At 39.9% G+C, this 17,490-nt stretch overlaps 1 protein-coding gene across 7 annotated transcripts in view; it reads right to left on the reverse strand.

Annotated features, from left to right (window-relative positions):
* c1h10orf90 (chromosome 1 C10orf90 homolog) overlaps window positions 1-17,490 on the reverse strand; it is a 286,251-nt gene that overhangs the window by 30,661 nt on the left and 238,100 nt on the right. For all 7 annotated transcript variants that reach the window (XM_039770097.1, XM_039770090.1, XM_039770059.1 and 4 more), the window contains one exon: window positions 575-638. In XM_039770097.1, coding sequence (XP_039626031.1) covers window positions 575-638 — 64 coding nt within the window. The remainder of the gene's footprint in view (window positions 1-574; window positions 639-17,490) is intronic.

A 17,490-nucleotide genomic window follows, 5' to 3' on the forward strand; every position in this document is an offset into this window, starting at 1 on the left:
TCTGAGAGTTCTGACTGAACTTCTGTGAGTCCTTCTAATCACTAACTTTAAAAAAGTCCAGAAGGTCACGTGTCTGAATTAGAACCATATTCTATACCATATCGGTCTGATGGATTTTTCCCTCTCTGCTGACAGAGAGTTAATCATTCCCAATACATGCTGGGCCACCTGTCAGTTTCCTGGTATAATGAACACCTTTGTCACTACCGCTGCATGTTTTCTTTTCACTCCTTTATTATATGAGCCCTGTCCACGTTCTGTGCCACCCTTTCTTTCCTGGAAAACTAAGGACTGGCCACGTGATACGGCCTATCATATTTAACATTACTTTATATTAATATGCATAAAGTATGCAATGTTATTAGATGTAGAATATTAAAATAAATACAAAACAGTACACTAATCAAGTAATATTAGAATGTATCATTCAAATCAAACTAGAGCATGATTGTATTTAACCAGACCCTTGTAACATTGCTCTCAGCATTAATTAACTATCTTGTCATGAATTTCAAGATGAATGTTTGCCCTTATATGCTCCCATACTGTATAACTGAGTAAAATTGCTGCATACCGTTTAGACCTCAGCTGCATCTCCTTCTCTGAGATTGTTCTTTCCTTTGGCTTAAAAAGGTTATCTGTAAATACAGAAGCAGTTAATGCAGAGGAGTGATGATCAATTGTTGTGCTTTTTAAATGTTCTAGTTACCGTACTTAGTTGGCATGTAGGCTTTTTAAAAGCCCTGTAATGATAAACCATTTATGGCTGATAAGATCATCAAGACATATGAGATCTGCTGTCTGGCTAAATAACATTTACATTTGAACATTTTACATGAACCATAACAAACCAGAAATATTTTTGCTGACATATGCTGTTCAGTATAGTCCAGTATCCTACAAAACGGATGTCCAGTGCTCATTCTGGTGAGCCAGAGTAGCTCATTTTCTTTGCAGCCTTCTGGTGACTGCCTATATTAATATTTTATTGGACTTCTATAAAATGAGCCTATTAAGAGGACTCAAAATCAATACACTGTGCAATATTATTACTGTGGCTTTTGCAATCAAAAAGTAGAGAGCTACTTGCATTGCTTAAGTTTGTGTCTGTTCTTCAGATTTAACCAAACCCTTTCAGAACTGTTTCAGTATAAATGCTGTTAAGAAAATCAAAGAATTGTTACTACATTCAGACCAAAAAAAAAAAGATTTGGAACCTCTTTACAATAGCAAACATGCCATCCAGAAAATGCTTATATTTGAACAGTGCAGAAATTTGTTTTAATTTAGACATTTATCAAAAGGCAGGAAGGCTAGATGCAATCAAAACCTGCAGATATGTGTTAGTGGCTTGAGGGACCAGTCTAGGATATATTTTTAAAAAACAAGACAGAGAAAAAGTAAATTTAGTCAAGCCAATAGATCTGCTTCCAAGGCAGTGGGATGCATGTCCTCATTTGTGTATTTATCAACTGAAATAACAATTGACCAGTAAGAAAATATAGACTCAATTTTGTGCTGCATATTCATACCAGTCACTAAATAACTGCAATTTCTGTTATTTCTCTGTCTGAATAAATCAAAGCATTTTCTTTTTATTTCTTCCATACAGGGTTGTTTCCATTAGCCTCAATGATTTGAGCAAATGCAAAATTAAGCATTCCTAATGGTGTTTTAGTGCATTTCCATTAGTACTGAATATGCACCTGTAATATTATACAGTACTTTAAGAGCACCTGTTAAAATAGCAAGTGTGGCAGTCATGGCAAAGCCCCCTGCCTAAGTTTCACCAGTCTGTAAAATTCCTATTTAATTGAGAATAAATATGCACAGCTGTTCATAAATTCGAAATAGCAAGAGCTCAATACATAACATAAGATTCCAAGATTTACTTCTGAATTTACGCAGAGGAGATGGGGAGCAAGGGAAATGTTTAAATGCTGCCAACACCTTTCAGCCCTATTCTCACTTTTATTATGGGCAAAGAGTAAATTAGTAACAGAGACGTTAGCAAAGACAAAGTACATTTTGTATTCCTATTTTAAAAAATGTAATATATTCCAGTAGCAAATGTGTTTATGTATTTTGGATATTTGAAAGTGTGAAAAAAATTAATTTTACTGCTTTTATTGTTAAAAAGAATTGTAGTTTAGCATAAGCAAAAGTGTGAACGTGATGTGTGTGTGTGTGTTTGTTTTAATTTTGACATTGGTGGACATTAGAATACACTGTACCTACCCTAACCCTAATAGAAACATTTTGACGAGAACAGGCCATTCAGCTCAACAAAGCGAAGTTCACCAATCCTATCCGCTTAATTCCCCCAAGTCTAGTTTTGAAGGTCGCTATTGGAACATTAGAAATCTCCTTTTGTAATTGCCTACCTGTGCCACCAGAAGCGTTGTGGTTCATTTGTGAAGACGAAATATTTTTTAGTTAATGTGATAGTATCACAGGGTAATGGGTGCTTTATCATATCAAACTAACATTGACTTCTCCATGGGGAATGGTTTAACCTTCTCAACTGACAGATTTCAGGCAAACGGTGGAGGTCTTAAAAAACTCGTCATGCTGGACAGGAGTGAAATGTATTCTGGGAGAGCTGAAAGGCAATTCAGGCCCTTAGATTATTTTGTAAAGACAGCTTAGTTCAGCTTTTGATTCCCATAAGAATCAACCTGAAGCTTGTGTGGTAATTCACCTGTGTTTTGAGAAACTGTTAGCTGCCTCGATAGTGGATAGTAAGCCAGGTGTGTGTGTTTAATTTGCATAAGATGTAGCTGCCTTTCAGTAGAACTTTCTTCAAAAAGAGTCTCAGCTCAGTTTATAGTTTAGAGTTCAATGCAGCTTGTGCTGTGTTGCACGATTGGAGTGCTTGGTACAGTCGCAAGGCTTTCCAAGGAGCTCTTTCTCCAGCAAGAAATCTTTCTTTTCACCTTTCTATTAAGGATATACTGTACAATATAATTGATAACTAAAAAATTGAGTCATTTGGGAACTGTCAACTGGGACTGAATGAAGTCTGCATGAAGACTGTGTGAACCCATCCAGGCTGTGTGATGCTTTGTAAATCCTGTATTTGCTGCTATTGGTTATTATGCAAATCCAATATTATTTTATTAATATATATATTAATAAAAGCTTAAGCTCATTGTTTATTTACAATTATTGATTACTAGCTGTATAAGCCCATGCTGTAAAAAGCACGGGGTCCTAGAAACTATTCAAATCCTCAGAAGAAAATTGAAATATAGAAATGTTAGGTAATTGAAAGGAAGTACTCTGGGTATCTCTCCTAGGGGATTTCATTTTGCTGACGTGCTCGCATTGTGCATTAGCTGCTAAGGTACTGTATTTCTTTGGAGGTTTAATTTTCCCGATGTTCTCGCTTCCCTTGTGTATTAGCAGTGGGAGGAAAAGTGAAAGGAATACTGTTTTGCGATGTGCTTCACTCCTGTATTAGCTACTTAGCGAGTGACTCTTTCTTCAAAGGTTTTGTTTTGGCGATGTGCTGGCCTCACTTGTGGATCCTTACCCCGACTCCACCTCTAACTTCCGGGGCAGACAGACACACACATTTCCATGCGTAGACGTTTATATATAAGACTGGCATTGCTGAGTGCTGAATTATCATTCATTGACTAGCTGCAGTCCCTTACGGGTACAGAGTCCTCTATTGGTGGTAAACTGGGTTGAAGTAAAGGAGTGAAAATATGGCAGGCCCAGTCAGTGGGCAGCCTGCCTTTAGAGGTCTCTAGGATTGAATATGCAGAGTACAATAAGGACAGTGAGACAGTAGGATTGACAGTAAGCTGATTTCTTCTTATTACACATTAAGAAAATAGCTTAAGAGGTTCTATTGGTACCTTTCATTAGGTGCACAGGTGATTTAATAACACAATAAAACAGTTATTGGTACACATCTGACACTGTACCACTTTATCACAGGAAATGCTTAAATCCCCATTCACTCATACCGGACAAATAAACTTAAAAATCTTAGGGATGTGGAAGGAAAACAGGAGTAGCCAGGGACAAATCCACAGAAACACAGGAAAATTGTGCTAACTCTAAACACACAGCAGAATTCAAATCCTGCCATACTGATCAATATGCCAAAATATGTCTCTCTATTATAAAAAAAAAAATCCTGAGGAGAAACGCAAGGGCGTCGAGACATGATCTTCACATTAAGATCACAGAAGACATTTAAAAGAAACCGTGAGATGAAAGAGATTGGCCACAGAGCATCTAGCGGGGACCTTAAACATGAGACTTAGTGCCAAAAGATTGACACAGGACCGTCTCGCGATGACGTGGAACATGAGATTCCTGCAAGACACGCCCTACTTACAATCAATATCAAATAAGCCAAGAGGCAGCAAAACATTCAGTCATCTGAAGGATTTGAGCACACACAGATCCAGGGCTCTCAGCGCATTGATGAGTAAGCGAAAAAGAAAGCAGCGCGGAGAAAACAGACTCAAAAGAATTGGAGAGAAAAAAGAGCAAAAAAGAAAAAGAATAATCTAGGTGCAAATTCAGAAAATAAGGAAAGTAATTATCAGCCTGGAACAAGTAGAACTGAAAAAAAAGCATGTCCAAACCGGCTCAGAATTAAAAGACAAAGTAAAAGACAAAGTAGAACTTCATAAAGATGTTCACAAACGTTGGTGCTAAACACATGCAGAGCAGGTTAGAGATTATGAAAGCAGTGGAATTCAAAAGGCTCAAAAAAAAAATAAAACATTGGCGCGATACACATGTGGAGAAAGTTAAAGGATATGAAAGTAGGAAAATTAAAGTATAAAAAAAAGAAAGTAAAGATCGCAGTATCGCAAACAAACAAACTGCCTCTTAACTATGTACCTGTCTAACGTTGGTTCTGCACAATAATCATTGCACTATTGCACCTTAACACTTCATTCTACTTTATTCACATAATTTTACTTATTTATTATGTTCTACTATACTGTTATCTTTCAATCTATGACTTTTTGTTAATCTAACTGATATTCTTCTAACTTTGCACAGTTTTTGATAAGCGGATCAGGATACATTTCACTGCGTGTTGTCCGGTATAACTATGCATGTGACAAATAAAGAATCTTGAGAATTTTAAAAATGGAGTTTACCTGGAACTTTTTGGTTACTTTGGAAAAAAAAAATATTAAGTACTGATGATGTAGATCGTTTTGTCTGTGCTGAAATTCCAAACAGAGAAACCTATCCTGAATTATGGTACAAAGTCATTAAACACGTCTCACTGACCTCATTAAAAAGATTCAGCATTTTGGGACTTGCAAGATTCCAAATATTGTTTTTACAGAAGTTCTGAAAAAAAAATGAGACTAATGAAATAGCAACAATTCAAAGAAAAAAAAATCTTAAAAGTGTGTATCCGGAAAACCAAACACGGGGGTTGGTGAGTAAAGCGAGCAGGGGGAAGCTCCCAAGTATTTAACAAGACAACAATAAAATAATAATTTAAAGTGTTCACACAAAATTGTTATAAATTGATGCATATTAGGAAATATACATGTAGAAAACTGAAAACAAATATAGGTGATCACTAAAAAAACAAGCTAAAAGCAAACAAGAGTAGGTCACACAGGCAGTTAAATATCGGTCACTCCTGAGTTCAGACCTTAGTATTAGGAGGGCCCATTCCATCCTAAATATCTCACTGCTTTTAGGATTGTGCATTACAACACAGTATATGGTAAGGATATGTGCTACATATTAAAATATATACACATGCATTATACACACTACAGTCAGCAGAGAAGATTCACGTTAAAATACCAGGTTTTATGACCTATACAAAGGTCTGTATCAGTCTTTTTACTGTCACATCATTGATTTCTTACACAGATGAAGCTTTTAAGAATTAGCCAATGTAAAATTTGGCAGTATCTGTCATTCATTATTTGAGTAAGGAGAAGCCTTCCATCTTCTAATCTATAATAAAAAGGCTGAGTGTTTTTAGATATCAAATATAGGATGCTTAGAAGAACATTAAGATCAATTTCAAAAACAAGGTTGTCTAAAATGTTTTTTATATATAAGTAGAGATTCTCAAAACTCATAAATTCCTGTGCTGTAAGTATTCCCTGTCAGAAAATCATTTCCCTAAGCAGTCTCTTCTCCAAGGTAACATGGTTAGCTGTGGCAGAAGTATGCTATGTGACAGGTGATTCTTGATGTTTTGATAAAGTCCCTCTGGCACTAAGCAATAGCTGGAATGTTGATTATGATAATCTCTCACTTTTATAATGTAGAACGATAGCTTGACCTGTTTTTTGAATAGACAGTTACATTGAAAAAGAACAACTAAAGATACAGTAGATAGATAATTACAATAAATAATTTCTTATTTCTTTTACAAATTTCATAAACATGCAGTGGCTGTTTCATGATTATTCTAATAAACAGTTCATTTTTATCTTATTACAGTTGGAGTAAGATAAAACGCTAAACATAGGTGATTTTTATTACTGTAAACAGTAGCAGACATGAGTATCTTGGAAGTCTTCAATAATTTTAAATGAACAATCTTTCGCAGAAAAAATGTGATCTATAGGGTATTTAAGCTTTACAGCTCAAACCGAGAATGCTGTAAATTAAGTCTGTTTCATGTTTTGTATAAAGAATTTCAATTGAAAGCGCCAGGAGCAATACGACACAGCAATCACCATTTCCATCTCACAGCTATTGAAATTATTCACTTCAGGTTCCTCCCACAGTCCTAATGTATGCTATCAGTTTGACAGAGGACTGTACATTTCACCAGTACAAAAAGGAGCTGCTATAGGGAGGCTAGGGGAGTGCTATGTGCCCTATAACCCGGAAGTACGTCCTGGTCACGTGAACAGTACGAGTAATGTGCTTCCGGGGTGAAGAAGAAAAAGACTTTGTAGCTGATCTGGAAGTGATAGGGAATCTCATGAACTGTATGGTGGATTCACTTCCGGGTCAGGAGATATAAAAGGACCATGGGAACTCCCAGACGACAAGCTGAGCTGGGTGGTAGGAGGGCAACGTGTCTGGGAGTGGAGGATTGTTTATTGAATTATTATATGGTAGTAGTGTGGAGTGGAGGGTGCTTGGTGCACATTATTATAATAAAAATAAGAATTACTGGACTTTTACCTGGTGTTTGGCATGGTACCTGAGGGTTCAAGGGAGCAATAGTGCCCCCTACTGCTACTGCTACTATATATATATATATATATATATATATTGTCACACACGTGCGAGTTGGAGGCAGTCAAAGAGCCCAAAGGTGAGTGAAATCTCGCGAGACAAGAATTTATCACGTGGTACTTACCTGAATCTCTTTCTACCTACAGAAAACTGGAAGAAAAATAAACCCATCCATTTTCAGTTCCAAAATGGCCGCGATAACATCACTTCCGGTTCCCATCCAATGACATCACTTCCGGTTCCACACTCAACTACTCCTGTCTGCTCACGATGACGTTGGTTCCGTGGTCCCGCCTCCAATCGTCACTTCCTGCCAACCATTTCCTCTCCCATCATCCCATCTGTTATTTAAACGCCATTTTGTTACCATGTATTCATTCATTCTGTACTGAAAAGTCATTCTGAATCAACCATTTTTCACTTTGTCTGGACGACAATATATGGGGACGATCCCCAAATCTTTTTCTATTTTTGAAAGACTCTTTATTTATTACATTGGCGTAGTGGCAGGATACTTGTTCAACATGACAGAAGAACAGGACCTCAACGCTGTACTAAGTACAATTGTGGGAGATCTACAAACTCTGAAAATTCAGATGGGGGAAACCAGGACCCAATTGGCGGAAGCCGAGGCTCGTTCCCGTGCTGGGGTACGGACGGAGGTAGCTCGGTCACAGCCAATTCAGTTAACCCCCTTGACTGAATCTGATGACATTGAGTCTTATTTTTTGATTTTTGAGCGTGCGCTAAGCGGAGCAGCGTGGCGAGGTCGGAGTGGGCGTACCTACTGGCTCCCTATTTGAAGGAACAGCGCAGAGGGCTTACTACGACTTAACTGAGGAGCAGGCGCCAATTATGATGCGCTAAAATTGGAGGTGTTCAAACGCCACGGCGTTTCACCAGAACAACAGGCGAGAGTGGAGGGAGTGGCAATTCGATCCAGAAAGGCCGTTAAGATCGCAGGGCTTTGAAGCCTGGGGCAAGGTGTGTCGCTGGCTACGGCCCGACATCAACTCCTCCCACAAAATGGCTGAGCTCCTTGCCTGCGAGACATTTGTACATGCCCTCCCTGACCACATCGCCCAACAAGTAAGAAAGCACAGTTACGAAGATATGGACACCTTAATCCAAATAGCGGAACGCGTCATTGGGCAGCCTGTAAATCAGGGCGGTCGGAAAGGTCCTCTCGCCGAACCCAACAGATACGTGGGGCAGCTCCTGAGCCCCCTCGACAAACTCCCGAACCTGCCGTTGTAGAAGGGACAGACTAGCCGGTCCCCTCGCTGTTTCAAGTGTGGGGAGATCGGACATCTGTCCCCGAACTGTGCCTACGAGCCTATGGATTGCTCGGTAGTAAGGGGAGAAAGGTACTGTGCCACAGTGATTAATCCTCTGTCTCTTCCATATACAGGTGCAGTTATTATAAATGGCAGAAAGGTAAGGGCAATGTTTGATTCCGGGAGTAACATTTCCATTGTTGCTACCCGTACGTATTACGCAACAGTGGACTCAAGGGAAAACCAGTCTAAAATGTATACATGGGGATATTAAATATTATAACACAGCCAGGTGTGTAATATCAGTAGCTCATAAATTAACCAGTATGGCTATGGCTGTATTACCCGATCCCCCTTTTCCAGTCATATTAGGAAGAGATTGGAATAAAATTAACAGCGGTAATAACGTAACTGCATCTAATAAGAATTTGGGCTTAGTGATGGAGAATAATGCTCCGACTGCCTCCACGCCGTGTCCCTCAGTAGCACGGATCCATACGGGTACCCAGTGCGAAAGTTTTGATGTCCCATCGTCCTCTGCGGGAGCTGATACAGTCGACGAGAAGACGTAGAGACAGTAGCCCCTCCCATTGAACTCGAAAGAGATCCTATACAAAACTTAACGTCCCAGTTCCTATTAACTCCATCGTCATTTAAAAGAGAACAATGGAATGACGATTCATTAAAAAATGCTAGAAATGCAGTAGTATCTACTGACGGTTATACAAACCTAGATCCCATGCCACCGATGCCGTTCTTTGTAATTAAAAATGATTTATTATATAGAGTGGCAGAACACGAGGGTGAAGTGCGGGCTTTGTTGTTAATTCCACGTACTTTTCGGCTAAAGGTATGTGAATTAGCACATGCCCACCTTCTAGGAGCCCATTTAGGCTCCGAAAAAACTTTGGAGAGGATAAAACTCAGATTTTATTGGCCGGGAGTTAATGAGGAGGTCAGGCGATTTTGCACTTCATGCCGGAGTGTCAACTTCGCCAGATACCCAGAAGGTCTAAAGCTCCTCTTATTCCCCTTCCCCTGATTGACATCCCGTTTGAACGAGTTGGTATTGATCTCGTTGGTCCATTAGAACCCTCGTTAAAAGGTTTTAAATATATTCTAGTTCTAGTAGATTATGCCACTCGCTTTCCAGAAGCTGTTCCGTTGCGCTCAGCTAATTCAAAAAATATCGCACGGGAATTAGTAGGGATATTCGCGTGTTGGGATCCCCAAGGAGGTCTTAACAGATCAAGGGACTCCTTTCACTTCAGAAACGTTCAGGAAGTGGCCAAATTACTCAGGATAAAACATCTGAAAACATGGTTTATCATCCCCAAACTGATGGATTGGTTGAACGCTTTAATCAGGCGTTAAAACAGATGTTACGCAAGGTAGTTAACGAGGACGGAAGAAACTGGGATCAGTTGCTTCCTCTCGCTTTGTTTGCCTATCGGAAGTCCCTCAAACCTCAACAGGATTTTCTCCTTTTGAATTATTGTATGGAAGACAACCCAGGGGGATTTTGGACATGTTAAAAGAAGGATGGGAGGAGGAGGTACTCCCTACTTCAAATATTCTTGAATATATCGCAATTACGCGATAGACTAGAGAAGATCAGACCTATCCTAAAAGAGAATTTAGAAAAGCGCAAGCAGCACAGTCACGCTATTATAATAGAAACACCACCATTCGAATTTGTCCCGGTGATCGTGTTATGGTATTAGTCCCAACCTCTCATTATAAATTATTAGCTCATTGGCAAGGACCGTATGAAATTAAAGAAAGAAAGGTCTCGTCGACTATTTAGTTAAACAACCTAATCGCCGATCGACCGAAAGAGTATACCATATTAATTTGCTGAAACCGTGGAAGGAAAGGGAACCCGATCCCTCCTCCGGACAGCCTAGTTCACTTTTATGTCCTGTGCCAAACTTAATTTTGGTTCCAATTTGACTCCAGAACAGCGACAAGATCTCGAAAAGGCTATCTTGTCTGTACCCGAGGTGGTGGATGAATTACCTGGACGTACTGCGTTGATTGCGCACATATATTATTACGGACCCTGGAGTGATTGTCAGGGAGAGACCTTACAGACTCCCGGAGGCAAAGAAAGCGGAAGTGGAATTGGAAATTAGGCGAATGCTGGATTTAGGGGTTATCGAAGAAAGCTATAGCCCTTGGTCTAGTCCAATTGTTCTAGTTTCTAAGCCCGATGGGTCTTGGAGGTTCTGTAATGACTTTCGACGACTCAATCGGGTCTCCAAATTTGATGCGTATCCGATGCGCGAGTGGATGATCTGCTCGATCGGCTAGGAAGCGCTCAATTCTAACTACCCTTGACATGACAAAAGGGTATTGGCAAATTCCTTTAACGGATTCTGCAAAGAAAAACGCATTTAGCACTCCCAGCGGACATTGGCAATACCGGGTCCTTCCTTTTGGTTTGCACGGGCCAGCTACTTTCAACGCCTGGTAGACACACTGCTACGGTCCCACAATTCCTATTGTGCGCCTACCTAGATGCGTTGTCATCTATTCCAGCACGTGGAAGGATCATGTATGGCAGGTGAAAACGGTACTTTCCACACTGGCAGCTGCAGGACTTCGTATTAACCCAAAGAAATGTTTCTTTGGATTAAGAGAAGCCAAATATTTGGGCTACCTAGTGGGGGGGGGTGTCGTGAAACCACAATGTCTTAAAATTGATGCCATCATAAATTGGCCCCGTCCGATAAATAAGCGGCAAGTACAGGCATTTTTGGGATTAGCTGGTTACTATCGTCGCTTTGTGCCACATTTCTCAGAAATTGCTGCGCCCTTATCTAATTTGACAAAGAAACGGGCACCTATAAAAGTGGTATGGGATGATACAGTAGATAAAGCATTTTGTGACTTGAAATTGGCCCTTACATCAGCACCTTTATTAAAATCCCTGATTTTTCTCTTCCTTTTATTCTCCAGACCGATGCATCGCCACAGGATTGGGTGCCGTGTTGAGCCAATGTGTCGAGGGTGCTGAACACCCCGTTATGTATCTGAGCCGGAAACTGCTGGACCGTGAGATGAAGTATGCTGCGGTGGAGCGAGAGGCCCTGGCGATTAAGTGGGCTATTACATCGTTGAGGTACTACCTATTGGGGGGAATTCACTCTGGTGACAGACCATGCCGCTTTACAGTGGATGTCCCTTCATCGGGAGTCGAATCCTCGTGTCACTAGGTGGTTTTTGGATCTCCAACCATATCGTTTTAGCGTTACTTATCGTAAGGGTTCCTTGCAGGCCAACGCAGATGCTCTCTCCCGGATTCACGACCTCTCGGTGCAGGTCGCCCGACCGGATGGGTCTGGGCTGAGGGGGTCATGTCACACGCGCGAGTTGGAGGCAGTCAAAGAGCCCAAAGGTGAGTGAAATCTCGCGAGACAAGAATTTATCACGTGGTACTTACCTGAATCTCTTTCTACCTACAGAAAACTGGAAGAAAAATAAACCCATCCATTTTCAGTTCCAAAATGGCCGCGATGACATCACTTCCGGTTCCCATCCAATGACATCACTTCCGGTTCCACACTCAACTACTCCTGTCTGCTCACGATGGCGTTGGTTCCGTGGTCCCGCCTCCAATCGTCACTTCCTGCCAACCATTTCCTCTCCCATCATCCCATCTGTTATTTAAACGCCATTTTGTTACCATGTATTCATTCATTCTGTACTGAAAAGTCATTCTGAATCAACCATTTTTCACTTTGTCTGACGACAATATATGGGGACGATCCCCAAATCTTTTCTATTTTGAAAGACTCTTTATTTATTACATATATATATATATATATATATATATATATATATATATATATATATATATATATATTAAGTCAGTGTGATTTATTGGTTGTAAAGTTTTATTTATTATGAACATGTTCTTCAGTTTGCATATGCTGGATTTATGTCCAAGTGTCTGTTGATTAGTGGCCAGGCCCAAACATCCTTAGCTTCAGGTGGATGACCTCTTCTGAAGTGCATGTGGTATGGTTGCTATATGCTGTATGTGTGTGTTTGTGAGCAGTGGGTCTTTCCATATCTCTGACTTCCAGTAAGGAAGGATGAATGAAAGAATAAGTAAAATAAATTTTAAGCTTTCTGGTAAAAATTCACTGTGTACTTTATATCCATGCTGAAAGACTAGCCTGTGAATACATTTATGCTTCAGTGAATTTTTTAAATATTTAAAACATCATTATTATCATAATTATTTGCTTTTAATAGCCACTTTCATATTTTCCCAGATTAGTAAGTGTGAGACACGTGCATGTTCTGAGCAACTGCAGGGCTACAAAATCGGCAAAAACATCATGGTCTGTTGTTGTGATTATTAAATTTACCTTCTTAATTACAAGGGACATACCTTTTGGGTACTGCAAAACTTTTTTTGTGTCTCTTGCTTGTCATTACACTATGTGTATACTATGAGGATTTTCAAAGTATTTTAAAATACTTTAAAGTAAATGATGTTGTGTTCCTCTAGCAAATGGATGTGGTATAATACAAGGTGTGTATAAAAAATAACCGGACTGATGCCATAAAATATTTTATTATTTTCAGATTTGCAAAATGTACTTCTCCCCTTCAATATACTCTCCCCATGCATCCACACACCGCTGGTGACACTTGTCCTATTGCTCAAAGCAGTGTTTGAAGGTTCATGGCAGCTGTCACTGCTTGTTTCATGACATCTGTTGTTTCAAAATACTTTCCTTTCAACGTGCCATTGACTTTTGGAAACAAAAGAAGTCACATGGTGCCAGGTCGGGTGATTATGGTGGGAGATCCATTACCAGGATATTTTTTTTCGGTTCCATCAATTTGCTCCAAAACATCCAAACAAATTGCTGAACGATTTTCCTTCTGAAGAACAGCAAGAACTCGCGGAACCACTTTTGCATAGACTTTCCGCATGTTAAGTTTTTCATGCAAAATGTTCTTTTTGTCAATATTAACCATTTTACTAATCATCCTCACACTTAGTCGAGGTTTACCTCACACGATTTCACTGATTTTCTGGATATTGTCATCAGTCGTTGAAGTTTAACAAGAAATTTAAAGTGGATTCATTCAAGTTTGGGTGACATTTTTCTGATGGTAGCAGAAGAAGAAGGCTAACATAAATGGCTGCTGGAGTCAAACTGGTTGAAATATTAAGTTGAAACTGATAAGAAGCATTGGTTAAAATCTAAGATAAGAGAGTATTGACCCATTTTGGCGTACCCCTCACTAGTGCAATAACAATAAGAGCAGTCTGGTTATTTTACACAACTCGTATGAGATTTTATTTCACTATTATTTTTATCTTACAAATAATGCAAACATTGAAAATGCCTTAAGGAATGACTGTATTTGTAGCCAAGTAGATTGTTGATGTTACATGTGGTGTCACCTCTACAAAAGTCACTGAAGCCATTAAAAAGTAAGCGGTCTCCCAGCTTATTGAACGGCAGTGCATTTATAGTCCTACAAATTCTACTCATCAAGAATTTCAAATCTCCTACAGTGAGCTTTCCAAATGAGCATTGCCATAAAGATGATGGAGAGTAGTGTTGATCTGTAAAATCACCAAAGTGTTTTTCACAGTGACTATACTGTGCTTGCCGTGACCTCATTTGCCGAATATTTTCCTGTGCGGCCGGTGTAGATGATTGTTTTTTTTTTTCTGGAGCCACATGATGCAAGACCATGTGATATCACAGAGCTGTAGCTGCCAATGCTGGATGGGATACTCCCCCAAGTACAGTATATGATGTTGATCCTAGGTGTGGGCTAAAATAAGCAAACCTGTATTACATTTAAGCATAAAACACTCACACAGAAGGAAACTGGAAATATGCCAGTGTATTTGTGTCTTATTTTGCAGACTTGTATGTGACCTGTGTGTAATATGTTGGACCACATCTTTAATAGTATTACCTAGAGTGCTGTGCAGTGTATGCAAAAAGGAAAGAGTGAAGAATTTACATGCATATTGTGCATTTAGCAGCAGTGGATGTAGAGGGACAAAAGTGTTTGGGGGAAAAAAAAATAGTCAAACTGTACTCTTCAGTTCAGGAGGGTTGAGTACCTGCTATCAAATCTGTGGTGGACAAGCAAGTTTTAGTGAAATCATGCTTCCTGTCTGCTACTTTCTGCGGTAAATTTTATTGTTCTGATGTCTGATTCTATTAAATTTGTCGTAGGGAGGAATGATGGTGCAGTGGTTCGCAGAACTAGCTGCCTTGCAGCTCAGGTCACATTTCTGGCCACAATAATTAGTCCAGCATAATGGACAAATGCTTCCCTAGCTGACAGGGACACTAAAAGTCCATTGCACCTGTGGCCCACCTGGCTGGCATCACCAGCTAAACCCGACACAGACACGCTTGGGAAATAAGTTCACGGCACACAAGTTTTAATTTTCTTCAATTTTCCCCTTGTGGGAAACACCTTCCCTGTTCCCTACAAGTATGACACAGTCCAAGCACAAGCACAGCACAAACAATTAATCCCTTCTTTTACTTCTCTTACTCCACTCCTCTGGTCAAGCTTCGTCGCTCCTAATCCTGACTCTGGCTCTCTGAGTAGTGGCTGCTGGCTCCTTTAATAACACGCCCGGAAGTGCTCCAGGTGTTTGATTGCTCGTTTCCGGCAGCACTTCTGGGTGTGGTGCAAGAACTGCCCATAAGGGTCCAGCAGCTCCTGCTGCAGCACCCCTTGGCAGCCTGCAGATCCCAACAGGGCTGCACCAAACTCCAACTCCCATGAAGCCCTGTGGGAGTCTGAGGCACCGTTACAACCCAGGGTGGTTGTCATCTAGCGTCCCAGGGGAGGTAATGCTCTGGCCACGCTTGCTCCCCTGGTCCTCCCAGCATGGAGGCGTCCCATCCATGTATAATCCGCTCTGTACTAGTCCAGTTACTTCTTCTCCATTGACTTAAATCTGCTGTACTTTGGTAAGTTCAGTAAAGTTCATAAACATTTCCCAGGGGAATTTAGTCTGCATATTATTCACATATATAAGAAATGTAGCTGCCTGACAGCAAAAACTGTATGCAGGTATTTTTGCATCATTATTCATTTTAAAGTATACTGAAAATATATTCTAAAGGTACATATAATTTTCCTAAATCTATTTTTGTGCACAATTATGGCTCAGTCTGACCCATGCTGGCATAGACACACTGCCAGCATGACTTTTGTATAAATGGTTTGTCTTTTGCCCCAGTGGAGTAGGAGGTAGGGTTTACAGGTAGTAATTGGGATGCCATCAAAGACTGTGTGGTGATGTCAGACTTTGTTCGTTTGAGATACTATAGCTTGTAATCTTGCTTGTCACTTCACATAGGATGGTAGGTGAAACCAATTTAAACAGCAAATGTGAGAAAATTCACAGGGCACTAACATCTCAGCTGTGAAGCCAGCAAAGAGTGCAGATAAACAAGATTGGCCTTATAAAGAACTGTTTTATTTTATCTAGAACACTTCAAATGAATAACCATTTAACAGTCTGTCATTCTTTGTGACTACTGCAGAATGAAATGGTGTATTGTCACTACCACATAATTCTCTAACCTGCTTTTGAGTTGAGCCATGTAAATCACTCCATGTGTATAGTGTAAATTGACACAATATGACTATGAAAATCTTGTGTGGGTACCAGAGTGGCACTGTTGGTGATCATTTGGAGTCATTATTAACAATTTGAAAATCATTATTAACCATTATTATTAAATCATTTGAAATCAGTATGAGATTCCTCTAACAATCTAAGAATATTCTTTCATTCTTTTTGAATTATTCGCAACTATAACATTGACAATTTTGTGTGATTGTTTACTATGGTCTAGAGCAGCTGTAGCCAGTTCCAATCCTGGGAGTCACAGAGGCTACAGGTTTTCATTCTAACCATTTTCTTAATTAGTGACTTTTTTTGCTACTAAATAACTTGATTAATGTATTTGATATATAAGACTGATGCCCTTTAAATCATTCACTGTTTGGTTTAATTAAGTAATCAGAAGGAAACTGAAGACAAAGGGAAGAACTCAAAATTACTTATCTATTTTAGACTTCAAAACATTTGAATGATACACATATCATTAGAAAGGGAAAAATAATCTATGATTTAAGAATGAACTGACATAGTAGAGTTAAAACATGAACAAGCTATGAACTTAAATAAGATCTGTGAGGACTGGCTTCTAAATGGATCGTGGACTATCTTACAGACAGACCTCAATATGTGCGTCTTGGGAACTGCAGGTCTGACATTGTGTTCAGCAATACAGGGGTGCCGCAGGGGACTGTACTTTCTCCGGTCCTGTTCAATCTAAATACATCAGACTTCCAATATGACTCGGAGTCCTGCCACGTGCAAAAGTTTGCTGATGACACTGCTATTGTGGGCTGCATCAGGAGTGGGCAGGAGGAGGAGTACAGGAAGCTAATCAAAGACTTTGTTAAATGGTGCAACTCAAACCACTTACATCTTAACACCAGCAAAACCAAGGAGCTGGTGGTGGATTTTAGGAGGCCCAGGCCCCTCGTGGACCCTGTGATCATCAGAGGTGACTGTGTGCAGAGGGTGCAGACCTATAAATATCTGGGAGTGCAGCTGGATGACAAATTGGACTGGACTGCCAATACTGATCCTCTATGTAAGAAAGGTCAGAGCCGACTATACTTTCTGAGAAGGTTGGCATCCTTCAACATCTGCAATAAGATGCTGCAGATGTTCTACCAGACGGTTGTGGCAAGTGCTCTCTTCTATGCAGTGGTGTGCTGGGGAGGCAGCATAAAGATGAAAGACGCCTCACGCCTGGACAAACTTGTTAAGAAGGCAGGCTATCTATCTATCTATCTATCTATCTATCTATCTATCTATCTATCTATCTATCTATCTATCTATCTATCTATCTATCTATCTATCTATCTATCTAAATAAGCAACAGGGTTGGAATAAAAACCTGCAGCCACTATGGTT

This window comes from Polypterus senegalus, chromosome 1 (assembly GCF_016835505.1).
Source record: "Polypterus senegalus isolate Bchr_013 chromosome 1, ASM1683550v1, whole genome shotgun sequence".
Taxonomy (NCBI): Eukaryota; Metazoa; Chordata; class Cladistia; order Polypteriformes; family Polypteridae; genus Polypterus; species Polypterus senegalus.